Source organism: Triturus cristatus, chromosome 9, assembly GCF_964204655.1.
Source record: "Triturus cristatus chromosome 9, aTriCri1.1, whole genome shotgun sequence".
Taxonomy (NCBI): domain Eukaryota; kingdom Metazoa; phylum Chordata; class Amphibia; order Caudata; family Salamandridae; genus Triturus; species Triturus cristatus.
Genome location: NC_140592.1, coordinates 1,188,579,615 through 1,188,595,605, shown reverse-complemented (window position 1 = coordinate 1,188,595,605; position 15,991 = coordinate 1,188,579,615). Strand labels below are relative to the sequence as shown.

The 15,991-nt window shown below is 43.4% G+C and overlaps 1 protein-coding gene across 1 annotated transcript in view; it reads right to left on the bottom strand.

Moving 5' to 3' along the window:
- The window catches only part of LOC146799601 (matrix metalloproteinase-18-like), a 102,220-nt gene that overhangs the window by 61,611 nt on the left and 24,618 nt on the right, over positions 1 to 15,991 (bottom strand). Inside the window, exon 5 of the mRNA XM_085627176.1 lies at positions 9,163 to 9,534. Within this exon, the coding sequence (XP_085483302.1) occupies positions 9,163 to 9,534 (372 nt within the window). The remainder of the gene's footprint in view (positions 1 to 9,162; positions 9,535 to 15,991) is intronic.

Sequence of the window (15,991 nt, the reverse complement as noted above, 5' to 3'; positions counted from 1 at the left end):
AGAAAGCCGTATTTTCAGGGTCTGATTATGACGTTCCACGAGACCTGCTGCCTCGGGATGTCGGACACAGTGGAATTTCCATTGATAGCCTAACAAGAGTGAAATGTGTTTCATTAGCTCGGATGAGAACGGCTGGCCATTATCTGAGTACACGATACGGGGCAAACCATACCGTGGGAAGAATTCACGAACTAATTGTTTGGCAGTAGTCGGGGCAGTGTAATCTGAAACGGGATACGCCTCTGTCCAACGGGAAAGAGCGCATACAACTACGAGGACATATTTGAATCCTCGACATCGTTCCATCTGGATATAATCCATCTGGAGGACTTCAAAAGGGTGATCGGGAGGTTGAAAACCACCCTGTTCTACAGGTACGCCTTTACCTGGGTTGAACTGACAACATATCATACAAGTTCGGACTTTCTGTTTGGCTGCAGCTCGTAAGTTTTTGTTGAACCAAATGTGTTGAATACTGTCTAACATAGCTTTTTCTCCTAGATGTGCTGGACTATGTATTGTGTTAATGATAACTTGGACCATTGAGTCGGGGAGAAACCATATAGATTTTCCCTTCGTCATCCATCCCTGATCGGTTTGGATCCCTCCTAATTCAGTCCATTTCTTTATTTCCTCTGGTGTAGCATGTGTCTGTATGTCAATTACATCAAGAGCGGGGATCCTTAACTGTCATGCAGTGTGTCGGCGTCGGAACTATTGTCTTTGTCAAGTCAGTTGCATAAGTCTGATTCTGTGCTGTTTGCTTAGCTGTTCGGTCTGCTAGGTCGTTACCCTGGGAAATGATATCGGTGACTTTTGTATGAGCTTTGCACTTCATGATAGATATTGAAGTAGGTAGATGTATTGCATCTAATAGAGCTTGAATGAGGGGACCGTGTTGAATGTTGGCACCGTGAGAAGTCAAATAACCTCTCTCTCGCCAAAGGACTCCGAAGTCGTGTACAACTCCGAAAGCATAACGTGAATCTGTGTATATGTTAACTTTTCTATTCTTGGCTTGAATACAGGCTTGTGTCAGAGCAATAAGCTCTGCTGCTTGAGCTGATAATGTGTCGATACAATTTATTTCAATGACTTCGGTGTCTGTCGTGACTGCATAAGCGGCCACTAACTTTCCTGTACTTGTTCTCATACATGAACCATCTACATAAAGTGTCAGGTCTGAATCTGGTAATGGGACATCGTTCAAATCTTGTCTGGGTTTCGTCGTAATAGTAATGACTTCAATACAATCATGTGCCAGTGGGTCTGTTCCACTTAATGGCAAAAGTGTGGCAGGATTTAATGTATTACAACGTCTGATTTCTATGTGTGGCTGAAACAATGTGAGTTCGTAACCTGTCAGTCGTGCTATAGTCAAGTGTTGTGTCTGTGTCCGGTTCAAGAGAACCTCTACTGCGTGTGGTACTTGTACTGTCAATTGAGGTCCTAATACTATGGAATCGCTTTGTCTGATCGCTAGAGCTGTCGCTGCAACTGATTTCAGACACGCAGGAAGAGCTTGAGCTACGGGATCTAACGTGCTAGAAAAGTAAGCACATGGCTTGTGTGATCCTGCTTGTTCCTGAGTGAGTACTGACAAGGCAGTACCTTCACGTTCTGTAACAAAGAGTGTAAAAGGCTTACTGTAACATGGTGTCGCTAAAACAGGTGCTTGGCATAAAGCTTTCTTTAAGTCTTCAAAAGCTTGTGTATGTTCTGGAGTCCAAGGGAGGACAGTCGATGTCGCTGCCTCCTGGTTTGTCAACTGAATGAGTGGTTTAGCTAAAAATGCATATTGGGGAATCCACTGCCTACAGTACGAAGTGAGGCCTATGAAGGCCCGTACCTCCTTTTGGGTCTTGGGTGGTGGCATGTTTACAATTAACTGGATGCGGTCAGGTGTGAGCTGTCTCCCCCATTTGGACAGCAAGTGCCCTAGGTACACAACTTGCTGGGCACAAAATTGCAGCTTTGAAGGGGACACCTTGTGCCCCTTGTCGGCCAGAAAATGTAAAACCGTCAGTGATGCTTTTTCACATTCGGGTTCGCTTCGGGCGGTGATCAGCAGATCATCGACATACTGAAGCAGTGCAGTGTTAACTGGCATGTGGATACTGTCAAGTTGTCTTTTCAGTGCTTGGCTGTAGATGCTAGGACTTTCTGTAAATCCTTGAGGTGCGCGTGCGAATTTAAAACTTCGTCCATTTAAACTGAATCCGAACAAATATTGGCTTTCCGGATCGATTGGGACGCTGAAGAAGGCGTTCTTGAGGTCGATTACAGTAAAGAACGTTGCCTCTGAATCAATAGCTGTCAGTAATGAAGAAATATCCGGGACCACGGGATATTGTGGTACAATGCATTTATTCAATTCGCGCAGATCAATAACTAATCGATATACTGGAGGTGCTTTTGGATCGGTACGTTTAAGAATCGGAATAATCGGAGAATTACATACATTGGAGTCAGTTTCTACAACCACTCCTTGTGCAATGAGTTCGTCAATGATTTGCAGTAAAGCCACTACAGCATCTGGCAGTAACTTGTATTGTCGCATTCGTGGTAATACCACTCCTGTTTTGAGTGTAACTCGATATGGTGTAATGTGCATACAACCTACATCAGTGGGGCCTTGTGCCCATAAGTGTGCAGGTAGATTCTGTAACCGGTGATCCATGTCTCTAGACACGTAGTGACCTTTAAAGTCACGCAAGAATAGTCGTACTCCGTCCGGAGAACAGCATATTATAGCTCCTAGAGCTTTCAATGTTTTAATACCTAACAAGTTTTCTGGACATGATTTCGTAAGCAATAGATCTGTAGTCCGTGTTAATGGACCGACTGTGAATGCAAGTGGTTGCGATACTTCGTTAATAGTGGGCTTTCCTGAAAAACCAAGGGAAATATTTTGTAAGCCTGAGAGGGGTGCCCCTGGAACTTCATCGTGACTTATAGTTGTTCTGCTTGCCCCTGTATCAAGTAGAAACTTTCTATCTTTCCCTAAGACTTGACTCTGTACATAAGGACCCTCTTGATCTACAGGAACCTCAATAAGGGGTAAGCCAACTTCCCTCTCTAGGCTATTTCATGTGTATCGCTGATACTCTGGATAGTCATTTTGTGCGTACTGGTACATCTGTTGTGTCGTGTTCTGTGTTGCGGCAATAGGCTGTGGCTGTGGTACCGCTATGGTCTGTTGTGCAGCTTGCATAGGCTGTACATTCTGAGGTACTTGTTGTTGGATCTGATCCTGTCTAGGCGGACGCGGTCTCTCCTTTGTTTTACCCGTGGAGATATTATGTTTTAGAACTGCACAATCGTTTATATAATGACCTGGCTGTTTACAATAGTTGCATGTCCCTTTAACGGGAACCGCTGAATTACTGGACTGTGTCGCACCCTTTTTATGACCGTCAGCTGGAACTGACTGAGCGACAAGCATTTTCATTTTCGTGTCTTTCATACGTCTTTGTTCGTGTTCTTGTTCTTCTCTAATTCTATTTTGGTGATACTGTAACATTTGTAACATTTGTGACGGGGTATTAGCTTGCCAAGTGCTCTCAACTTTCAATACTCTGTTTTTAACCTGCGGCAGGGAATTCTCGACTAGTTTTGTTACAAAAAGGTGTGGATATGACTCACTATTTGCTTTCAAGCCGCTATTAATACCAAAACATTTTTCAAATCGGGAATAGAAATCACTGGTGTCTTCCTCGGGTTTCTGTTTACAAGCTGAGATTGCTCCCCAATCTTCCTTTTTCGTAGTTAACAAACGTGGCAATACTTGTACTAGTAGACCTGGCAATGCGTTTGTTTTGTCCCCAAGCCCTACGCCTGCAGTTCGGTTATTTTCTTCATTTTCTAATGCGGTCCAATCAATCTTTTGGTCTCCCACCTCCCATTCTTTTTCCTTGAGTTTCTCATAAATACCGGCAGGCAATAATACTTTCAATATTTTCATAATGTCAGGATAGGTATAATCACCCATGAGTAACATGTCCTTTAGTTCACGGTGGAAACCTGCTGGATCTTTGTCATGGCTGGGCACTAATTTTTTCATTTCCAATAGTTCTATTTTGGTTATGGGCGTGTACACAAACACGCGTCTAAACGTATTGTCATCATTCCTGACTGGGTGTACTTCGCGTAAGGGATTCTGTCTGTCTATGTAATACGGGTTTCTCTCCATGGAAGGAGCTGGATCATGTTCTGGACACAAAAAGGCACTACATCTATGTCGGTATTCTAGAATTACTTTAATTAGATCGGTACCTAAACCTCTCCATTTATTCGTGAGTAGTTCTATCAATATATCAGGTAGGGGACCAGGATCGGAGTGTTGGCCTTTATATAATATAAGGAGGTATTGTATCATGTATATACTAGCTAAACGCTGTTCGTCTGGGGCGAGATTCAGAAACGTGTGTGCTAGCGCATCATCACTGTATTTTTCGGAGCTGTCAGCCCATTGTACTGCTGACCTGGCTAATTCTTGTTCATCCATAGAATCGAGTACATGGTAACCCCTTCGTTCTTGAAGTAATTTATCAGTAGCCTGGAATAAGTGTTCAGGGGTCCTTGGATTTGTAATAACTGTTTGAAAAATTCTGTTACATTCTGGACGTATCGGACGTATTGTTTTATTAAAGGATCTTCTTTTTCCTACATAAGCTATCATTTGTTTAGCTGGTAACTCAAATTGCCCTGTGCTCATTTCTGACTGTTCTTCCTCCTCTTCCTCTGATTCAGTTTTATCTGCTTCTACTCTGCTTTCATGTATTCGTTCTACTTCTTTTCTGATCCTTCGGCACATGGCTTCTATACACTTCTGTTTATCATGTCTCCCGTCTGTTATATTCTGACCCCATTTGGTAAGTGCTTGCATTTCCTCCGAATCTACCTCAGGCCTGTCTCTATTTCTGATCAAACAGTTTATAAAAGAGCGTAACAGTAATTTTTGTATGTCTACTTTCTGGTATTCCATGGCTTCGGCAATACTTTCAGGACCTTGCCCTGATTGAATAAAGCGATATATTTTGTCTAGATGTTCAACCATTCCTGGTAACGTCATTAAATAGTTTGCAGCTCGTCGCAAACGTACTGAAGACAGCAACATTCTGTCGTGTTTTCCTGGCACTGGATCATATCTACAATCGGAAAGAGGCTCGTTTAATATACTGTCTGCTATTCTTTGGGGAGTGCGTCGATATGCTAAATCCCTATAAGTCAATCTAGTGTTTGGCGGTGGCGTGGAAAATCCTCCTGTCGCACCCCCTGAGGTGCCAAGTCCAAAAGGATTTGTTGGGTGCAGGGTAGAGAGTGTCGGTGCAGGAAGGACTGTAGAAACAGATGGAATTGTTAGAACTTGAGTAGGAGTTTGTTGCTGCAGAGGTGAGTGCAGCTGGTTTTGGGGTTGAGTGTCGTGAACGGGTGGTGTGCGTGGCTGCACACCATTAGCATATTCGGGGGCTGCATCGTCTAAATAGGAAGAAAGGAAAATGTCTTTTGCGGTCTTGGGATGTACTTTAATCGGGAGTAACGGAGGTGGCAGATCTTCTGGTACCTCCAAAGTGGCTTTAGGCAAACCCTCGGCCAGAAGAGGATACATACCATTCATAAGAGTGTTTCGTTGTCTGTCTACTTGTTCTGTTTTTATTCGGGTACCTTCGTCAATTAATATGTTTTCTCGGGCCTTTTCTGAATCTTCCCTACTTTTCTCTTCCTTTCTGAGCGCTTTCTCTGTGCGCCTATGCGATTCTTTACGCCATAGTTCAATGGCATCTTTCTGTGACTGTCTGGCTTTCTTTTTCCATAACGCTTCTTCTATTCTCATGATGCAATCTGCATCCCATGTTCCAGCAGCGGGCCATCTCTGACTCTCTGCCAAATCCTTGGTGTAGTCCACCCATAGATCAAGATATAATACGGCATCTAGGCCATGTTTATGGTACATAAAGTACCCTGGAGTGTCCCTAGGTGGGATAGGAACAGCTTCCTCTAGTATCCCTTTTCTAGTTTTTATCTGTCTTAATTTTGAAAATAACGGCATTTTGAACCTAGCTACTTGATTCTTATTCTTACTCGGACCTGAACACAACTTATACAATAAACACAATAATGAAGATCGAACAATCACTCATACCACGACATTTAAAATATATCAAAACAGTTTAGAACGAATAATAATAATTAGAATAAAACTAGTTAACTGCATAATACTAAATATACTGTATGTACTGCTAAACAGTACAGATACACTGCTAAAACAGTGCAGACCAGGTCTGTGTACCCAGACCCGTCTTGACCGGCACAAACTAATGTGCACGTCTAGATGCGTCCTCAGCAACGGTACTCACCGGGAAGCACGGAACGGAAGGCCTCGGAAGTCTGGACTGGACTAGACCAAACTGGACTGGACTCGACTTGTGACTTGGATACTTCGGAACTTCGGAATCTGGTGGGCCTCTGTATACCTCGGATCTTGCTCTCTCAGCTAGGCTCTGGTCGGGATTCTCCGCACTCCTCACCGCCTCGTCTGGGTGTTGATCGCAGCCTCAGTCGCCCCCGTTGGCCTGAGGGAGATACAGGAAATCCTGCGGGTACGCGTAATTGTCCGTCCGGCTGTGGCAGGAGACCGGGTCTGCAACGCACCTCCGGCGCGTGGGGTGTGAGAGGTGTCCCTATTCGGGCGCCAATTATGTGGTAAATTTTAATTACCTAGACTTAATTTATGCGGTAAAATACAATACGAATAACTCAGTAAAAATAAGAGGCAGAATCCGTGGTATTCGAGGGTATAATAGGGTATTTATTCCTTAAAAAGGAATGATGATGGTTCGAACCAGGCAATCGAGTTCCGTCACCACGAAGGTTCAGGAAGGGATCAGCAAATACATTATTGACAAGTTGTCATATTTATATTGAAGTGCATAACAGTAAAGACAGATGCAGGAGGCGTAACAGCTGATAAGAATACACATACGTAATAGAAAAGGCGTTTACAATAGGCGTGCATAGAGGCGTATACTACAAACGTCATTATGATGATGACACAAGTGGGTGGATCCATAAGAGAATCCTGCAAAGTCAGCGGAAATACATGGCAGAGATGCGCGCGCAGCCGCATGACGTGTGATTGATGTGTAACTAGAGGGTGAAGGGAACTTGACATTTTGCCCTACATGTGGAGACAGAAGTCTGGGGTGTCAGGACAACCTAGTCCTAAATCATATCTAATATCTTGTGTTTAAAGAACTATATTATCTAGAAGGAAAGGTCTTCTCGGACAGATCCTATTCTATACTGACTGCTAGTGCGTGTACAGGCGTCTAAGTGTCTATATGAGATGCGAGGGGGGCATGGGCCTACCATGGTAACGAGAGTCATGAATTACTTGCACGGAGACAGTAAGGCCGGGCCCTTTGCTCTGCAGCTAGAGGGATGTTTACCTAAGCTACTTAGACAGGAATGCATTTCTTGAGGAGCGGAACAGATAACTTGAAGGCTGAATACAGTTTTGGCAGGCAACAGGCCGGGCTAAGCACCGTTAGCCGCGCAGAAAGTAAAACAAAGTTCATGGATACAGACGCAGGTCCAGGCTGGAGCATTCAGAGGCAGAAGCAGGAAAAGGCTCGATGGCAGAATTCAGGGCCTACCTTGCCAGAGCTGGAAAACGTGAAAAGTATACCATATAAAGACGGTGGCAAGGCATACTTAGGAACGGAATATCTGACCCATTCATGGCAGATATGAAAGAGTACATATTAACGTTGGACAAAATTGTATTTGCGTCTTCATAGCTTGAAGTGGAGGGAACATACATGTATTTGTAGCATGTACATGGAGCCGTTGGGGTCTAGATAGGGGACACAATTGACCATAAAAATTCATATTTCCTCACCTGGCCACAAGGCCCTGGGTACCTAGGGTACCATTTACTAGGGGCTGACATGTGGCTAGGGTTTGCCAATTTGGAGTTTGTGTGGTTTAAGGAAGGAACATAGGCCCTGGGCACCTGATTGGCAGGAACCCAGGGTACACTCAATCGAAGTACATTCAGCAATTTAGCAAAAAGTGGGGGCATACCATGCAAGAAAGATGGCACTTTCTCACACCAGTTGAGAGAACGCAAATCTGTATTTGCACTCCTTGGATTCTTAGTGAATTTGCATTCACTCTTCGTGTTCTCCTTGAATCTTATTTCACACCCCCTATATTCTTTGTGGATCTGTATTTAATCCCACAGAACCTCATTGTAAGTACATCAACACCACTTATCTCCTTAGTAAATCTGTATTCACGTCTCTAATGTCCTACGCGAATTCACATCATTTACTCTGCTTGGGGCCATACAAAATCAATATTCATAATCATGTGCCCCCAGTGAATATACGTTCAGACTCTTTCTGCCCTCAGTCAATCTGCATTCACATCTCAGTCCTGACTAAATCTACATTTTGCACTTGTTGGTGAATACTGAATCTGCATTTCGACACTTGTGTCCTCAGTGAATCAGCATTCATAGCCCTTATATGATTAGTCAGCATGCACTCTCAGCCTTAAGATCACCTGTGAATCTGCATTCACACACATGGGTCTTAAGTGATCCCGCCTCCACACATCCTCAGTAAATCTGAATTCACATACATTGGATCCTCAGTAGATATAACTTCACCTCTCTTACGTCAGTAGTGAATCTGCACTCACAGCCCTCAGATCCTCACCAAATCTGCATTGACCTGCCTTCATTCATTATCTTAGATATTTATTAAATCTAAAGCCACATCCCTTGTGTCCTGAGAGTCTCTGTATTAACATCCCTTCTGCGAATAGCACTCGTTACAACGCGTACCGTTACAACGCGGGTATTAGTACGCATTGTCAATTACAAAGAGATACGTTCTAAAAAAATGCGTAGTAATGACTTCGCGATGTACAACGCATGCGCGGTAAAGCATGCTTTGTAATGGTATTGCGAAGAAAAAAAATCGTTGAAATGGCTGTTTACCCCCCTTCTGTCCTCAGTGATCCCACATGTGCATCCTCATGACTATTGTTTTTATGACATTTGAATAATCAAATACAGTGACTTAAAAAAAATATTTCCATAATCGAATATATTGACTTTGATATCAACTTCCAGTTCCATTGAACACTCACCTTTAAAGGCATAGATAGCGCCCTCTTTGGTAGATATAAAGGTGTCAATTGCCTGCCCTCCACACAGGCTCACCACTGGTGCCTTAACTCCTTCTTTGGTGCCTTCTGACTCTACTTTGTGCCCTGTGCCAGTGACAGAATCATTTTTCTCTTTCTTGGGGTCGCTGGCGGTAGAGATGACAGCCGGTGCAGGGGCGCTTGCTGAAGGCTTGCCATACGCTGACTGGATGGCATCAATGTCATCCTGGTGGAGCTGGAATTCAGGGTTGTAACCTTTATATGTTGGTGCCATGACAGCTTGAGGAATACTGGAGTGGTCCAGGCCCAGAGAATGGCCAACCTCATGGGCAGCTACTTGGAAGAGGTTAACACCTACAGGAGAGATATTCAAGAGAGGAACACAAAGACAAATAAGAAGGTAAGCTATAAAGGATGAGAAAGAGGAAAATGACTATTTGAAAACCTTGTATACCACCATAAAGGTTGCCTCCTCCATTCCAACCTCTAGATTCACTTTCCATTTTGGGTTTGCAACATTCATTCCACTCAAGCAACATAATGAGGTACAGATGTCATTCCATCAGATGTCATGCCACTACCTCTGTTTCCTTTTAGTATATATGATTGGTTAAAAACATATCACAGGTCCCATAATGAGCTAGAGGTACCATTTAAAAAGGAAGGTCACCAAGTTCATCCTTCCCCAGCCACTTTAACCATGGAAACTGTGACAGAATCCAGTGCCAGGCAGATATAGTCTTTCAGGCATCAGAAATCATTCAAGGCAATGGCATCCCAAAAGTCAAAGTGTCTCTATTCCCATCACAATTTGTCACCCATTAAATCATCCTTATCCAAAGAACAAGGCCATTAAGGAGCATTTCGACTATCTAAGGACCAATAGGGCTTTATTCATCTAAGAATGCATTATAGCTCTCGCCCATAAGTATTTTGTAGCCGATGATCACCTCCTTATGACAGACTATCAAATACTCATTTACTGCCCACATTGAAATGAAATCTTTGGAGACTTAAGAGATGTGCCACTACCAGAGCTCCCATATCTTTGAAACCACCTATAAGGCAAGGCCAGCCAGTCTTCCAGCCTTCCAGGGTCGCTGAAACTATCTCAAAAGATAGTAGAAATATACCTATTATCACATTAGGGATCCGATAAAGAATTGCACTGCCTGGATACCAACTCTGAACACATATTTACCTTTACTGTGCTGTAACAACCGACCAGTACCACGCAATTAAGAATTAAATCCCACAAAATGGAGAATAACTGTACGGACAAAGAATTACTGTGCGGAATTCCACACGGGTATTCCTCACCCCCAGGGGTTTGATGCACACATTTACCACCTGATTGAGCAGATGGTGAACGTGTGATGGGACTGTCTGATTTGAGGCAGGGGAGGAAGAAAGGGCAAGAGGGTATAGGAGGGAAAGGAAAGAAGAGTCATGGCGGGGAGCACTGCCGCAATTCCCCGTGCCAGGGAAAACGGACAGGTCAGACTGGGAGACGAGGCTTGGCTGCTGTTGCAGCCGAACCCTTATGCGATTTTAACAGATGGAATTTCCAGTAAATACCTTACCTCATGGGATGGGTATATAGCAGGAGTGATAGATACACCACTCTATTTTCAATTGGGGCCTTAGATCGTGTTTTCAAGGACTAGATTCCAGAGTGGTTTAAGTAGTGTCTTCCCAGCCTGGGTAACCGCAAATGACTACGCCACACACGGAGCTTAGTATTACATGACTTTATTCTGCTACGTGTAACTGCAAATTCAACGTTCTAACACAAGCTTTCATGGCATTGTGCTCTGACACCTACGTTATAGCTCTACGGAGTCTGTTAGGAGCCCAAAGGGTTCTGCCACAAAATATCACTAGACACTTCATCACCCCCTCTATTAAATAAGAAACGTAATTATTTTTACAAATCAACAGATATATGGCCTGTAAATATATTTACATTTCTTCAATCAGCCTTCTTGGTGTTTTCATTATTTGACATGATCTGGTTACTGGAATGTGGGAGCTTCCATCTTCACTGTCAGAGATTTTCGAAGATGGTGAAGAAGAAACAGCAGTCACTGAGTTTTCAGGTCCAGTCTTTCCTTCACCATCATGATCAGCAGGCCGGTGAATCAAATGCCGAAAGTGAGAAGAGTCTATGGTAACAGACATCCCAGGACTCTGGCCTGTACCATATGTCCCTTGGTGGGCCCAATGTGGAAAGGTGCAGCATCATATGGAGCAGCGGCTTTTCTTCTTCTCAGTTGTTGGACTATCACTAGATCTCTTGTCTTAAACTCAATATTCTTTGCAAGTCGCCTCTTGTCGGCAAAGGCTTTCATCTTTTCCGTATTACATCCTTTATCCGAGTTGTATTCTCACTTCCTTCTCTTTTGTTGGTCCATGGACGTAATTTGGCTGTTATTGCTCTCCCAAACATTAAAGTTGCAGTACTTTCGCCTGTGGTAGAGTAAGGTGTAGAATTCAAAACAGTTTTTAAACTGAGCCTCTCAAGAGTTGCACGCTGTACTGCTTTCTTAAGCGTACTCATAAAACACTCAACAAATTAGTTGGTCTGCAGCCACAAGGGTGTACTCTTCTGATGTTTTATGTTTAGATGCTCCATGGCTTTTCCAGTGACCAATGCGGATGACACTCAAATCGTCATCTCCTTAACATCTGACACAGTCTTATTTTCCTCCAAATTATACACCTGTTTAAAAGAAGTGACTCATTGAATTGAAAGTAGCAATCTGAAACTCAATGGAGACAAAATAGAGGTACCGACAGTAGGAAATACTGCCTCCATCTGGTCAGAGCTCCACTGGCCCATCTTCCTAGGAGAACGCCCTCCTCCTAAAACTGAAATCAAATGTTTGGGCTTCTGGACAGACAGCCAGCTTACCATGGGGGTCCATGTGAGGAAACTGAAGAACCGTGGTCCAAAGTCTCATCTTGTCACATCTTGACTATGGTAATTCAGTCTATTTAGGGAGCCCTCAGTATATGATCAACCGTCTGCAGCTAGTTCAGAATGCTGCAGCGTGCACATTGCTAAAGAGTCCAAAACAGCATTCGGTCTCCTTAACTCTTGTAACCCTGCATTGGCTACCGGTATTCAAGTCCTTCTGCCTGGCCCATAAAATGATGTATAACAAATGTGCTCCCCTAATCCAGAAACTCCTAATTCCCTACACACAAAACAGACCTCTGCGCTCGGAGGCTAAGAAGCTTTTTGCAGTTCCTACAGTCAAGAGAGCCAGAGGTGGGAGGGAACGCTCTTTTGCCTACTTCGCAGCTAAACTCTGGAACGCCCTTCCTCCTTCTCTCAGAATGACCTAGGAAGAAGTTAGATTCAGGAAGCTTCTTAAAACCCGCCTCTTCTGAAGAGCTCCCACTGATTAAGCCAAGATGGATATGATTTCAGCGCTGGGAAACTGTCAGGTAGTCATGTGCTTTATATATGTCTAGTATTAGAGTATTGTATTGTCGTCCCCACCGTTCAACACGAGCATCTTGGCTTATGGATTGCCAAAGATTGTCAATAAAGCTTGATGATCAGTTACCAGCGTAAAAGGCTTTCCGTACAGGAAAACATGGAAATGTTCACAAGCCCAGACCCCGGGCAAATGTTCTTTCACAGGTTATGAGTAAACAAGTTATATCTGAGACAAACTCCTACTGGCCTATGCCACAATATGCCTTCGAACATGGGGGGTGTCCACTGTGCAGTGCCAGGATCGTGCTTCACCCAACTGTGCTAGTGTCAACAACAACCTCTATATGAAGCTTTGGATTGCAATAGGCTATTCAGTAGCAGTTTTAATGGCTTATTTGATTTTCTTGAGACATCTCTCACATTCTTAAGACCACTTTAATTAAAAATTTTCTTTGTTAACTCTTGTATGGGAGCACCTATGGTAGCAAAGTTTTGAATGTATCTTGAACAGTAGTTCGTCATGTCCAGACATTAACGTATCAAAGAAACATCTTGTGAGGGATCAGCATTTGACAGGGCTTGAATTTTGGCAGGATCCGGTGTCATTCCCCCATCTGAAAATATATGGCCAAAGAATTGTAACCTTGTCTTGTGGGCACATCTTCAACATGTGAAGCATTCGAAAAGCAGGATTCGAGTACTTGTGGATTAAAAAGACGAGTTTCAAAATGGACTTAAGTTTGTTTAAAAAATGGAATAAATGAGGATGGATTCGATCAGGAACAGTTTCAATGTAGTTGGTATATCTACTCCCCGCTGTGCGACTGGGTGTGGAACGAATCTTCGCTCCCCACCGTATGGATTATGTTGGTATGCCACCAGGGCAAGGCATTACCCAGCACGCACGCACTTTTCTGTTGATCACGATATATAATGGAGTAAACTAGAAGAAAACAACGGTGTGCACACCACCACTTTGATAATTGTTATAATTGAATACATTCACAACCGGCTGTAGGTAAAGTCGAATGACGTCTCAGAAAAGTTCTGCAGCTGATGACACACCAAAACGGAGTCTCTTATATCAAAACAGACCAACATGTGTAGAAAAGGTTGTGATATATCTGCAATCTTCTTCGAGTTCTAACTGATGATAACATTTATGTAAATCAAGGTGAGAGAAGACCTTGCACCATTTAATTGCATTATCATGCCAGCAATGTGTGGACCTGGATGTCATTATTGTTAAATTGCCTTGTTTGCTTGGTGCATATCAACGCATATGTGTACAGCTCCTGGAGTGTCCTTTTTTAAACCCATGACATCGGACCAATTGAATGCTCAATAATTTCATGCTTAAGTAATGATTTAAGTTCTTTTTCAACAGCTTCTTGTAAATGAAAAGCAATTCAGCTAGGTCTCAGAGCAACGGGATGGACATCGTCAAAAATGTGCAACTTTACTTTCATAGTCTTAAGCTTAACCAAACCATGACACAATGAAGGAAATTGACTTTCTATTTTGTGGTGAGCATTCATATTGTAATTAACAGAAATCAGTAACATATCAGCAGCTGTACTGAAACTGAGCAGACAGGCGCTTGCGGCTGTACCTTGCAGCACATGGATGGGTGCTTGCACTTTCACTTTCTTGTGTTTCAGTGTCTCTACCAATTAACCTTGACTTTTTATGGGCATCGATGCAGCCGGGGTGTGCACTTTGGTTTTCGAGGGCATAGGTTGAGCCAATGGAGATAATTCATTGCATTTCTCTTTAGGCATTATGATTTTCAATCCACCACTGTCGATGATGAACGGTATCGAGCAATCATTTATTTTCAATGTAATTTTCAGAGATTGATTGTATGATTTTGGTGCTTTGGGATGTTGACTTTTCTTTGACTGACATTTTTCATCACATGCAGCCAGTCTGACATGCGCACATTTCCCGGAGGTAAACATCGACATGGCACACCAGTCTTCCTCACTTTCACTTGATATTTGTTGACAATCAACTTTGTTCAGTGTCAATTTGCGTCAATTAATTTCGCCACAGGGCCTTGTAGGGGTGCGTCGAATGTTGCCTCTGGAATGTTCTGGTGGCCATTTTATCTTCACACCGTGATGCACTTACTTTTCCTACAATAGGGCAGCTGGTGTGAGACACCCCCACAAATTAGGGAGCCACTGTGCTTGTCTCAAGGCTAGGAAATATATGTTCAGTGCATGATTGAGTATTCAATTATGACAAGGTGCAATGAATCCACAGATATACAAATCTCAGGAGGCCCTCAACAGATTTTATAGCAGGACTATGTCATTGTCTGTTGTGCCACTATTGCTTATCAGCCCTGGAGAAGAAAATAATACAGGTCTTAGAATGTCCCTGCAACTTCGGCTGTATTGTCAGTTAGTGGCCTTGACAACATACAGTAACCTGACAATTCTTGCAAGGGCAGTGTTTCTCAGGTAACTAACAGTACTGTTCAATTTTCGGTAACCCAGATGTCATGGTACCAACCTGGCTTGCCCCCTGTGACCCCTGGACCAGTCCTTACGACCACTGGGCTCAGGGTTCAAGAAGAAGCACCAGGAACAGAGGAAACAAGACATTTTCCTCTACCAATAAAAACAGCTTTTGGATTCAAGCAGCAGTTGCTCTAGGTTACTCTTGCTGTTGGCAGGCCACAGTTAAAACTTGTGACTTTTTCAATTTGTCCAGCTAAGGGTTTGTTAAGGTGTTGTCTACCAATTTACCTTCAAGGCCCCAGAGACTCTGCCAGAAAGGCACACACTACACCTGGAAGCTCCCTGGACAGTACAAGATGATGTTATTTCAAAAGTCTACACCCATCTGCCTGTGATGTTGGGCAGACCCCAGGTGTTTCTTTGGGCTTCAGTAACCAGTGCAGCCTTGGAGATAGTCACAGAAGGCAAGGCACATCAGGAGATTGTGTGGAGGTGAACTACCTGCATTCTGTCTTGAGGGCAGAGACCACAGTGAAGTGAGGAACAATACAGGTACCTGAACACTGCAGGTTTGGTGGATAGGAAGTGTGAGGATGAGACTGCGGTATCTGTTGCTCAGGTGGGTGAGTGTCTGGGAAAGTCCTAATTTTTGTGTGTCTGATTGCTGCTACAGGAATTCTAAACGACAGTCAGATGCAACATCTGGTGCTCATGTTGTGGGTGCTGCAGGTTGGAGCCACCAACTCACTAAAACTGCCCTGATTATTGGAAGTAAAGGGGCGGAGCATCTCTAGCACAGACTATAAAAATATAACATTCCTGTTTGAGTGGTGTCCACCAACAAATTTTATGGGAAAATGAAAAACTGAGTACCATATGCACCTTTGTATGCTAC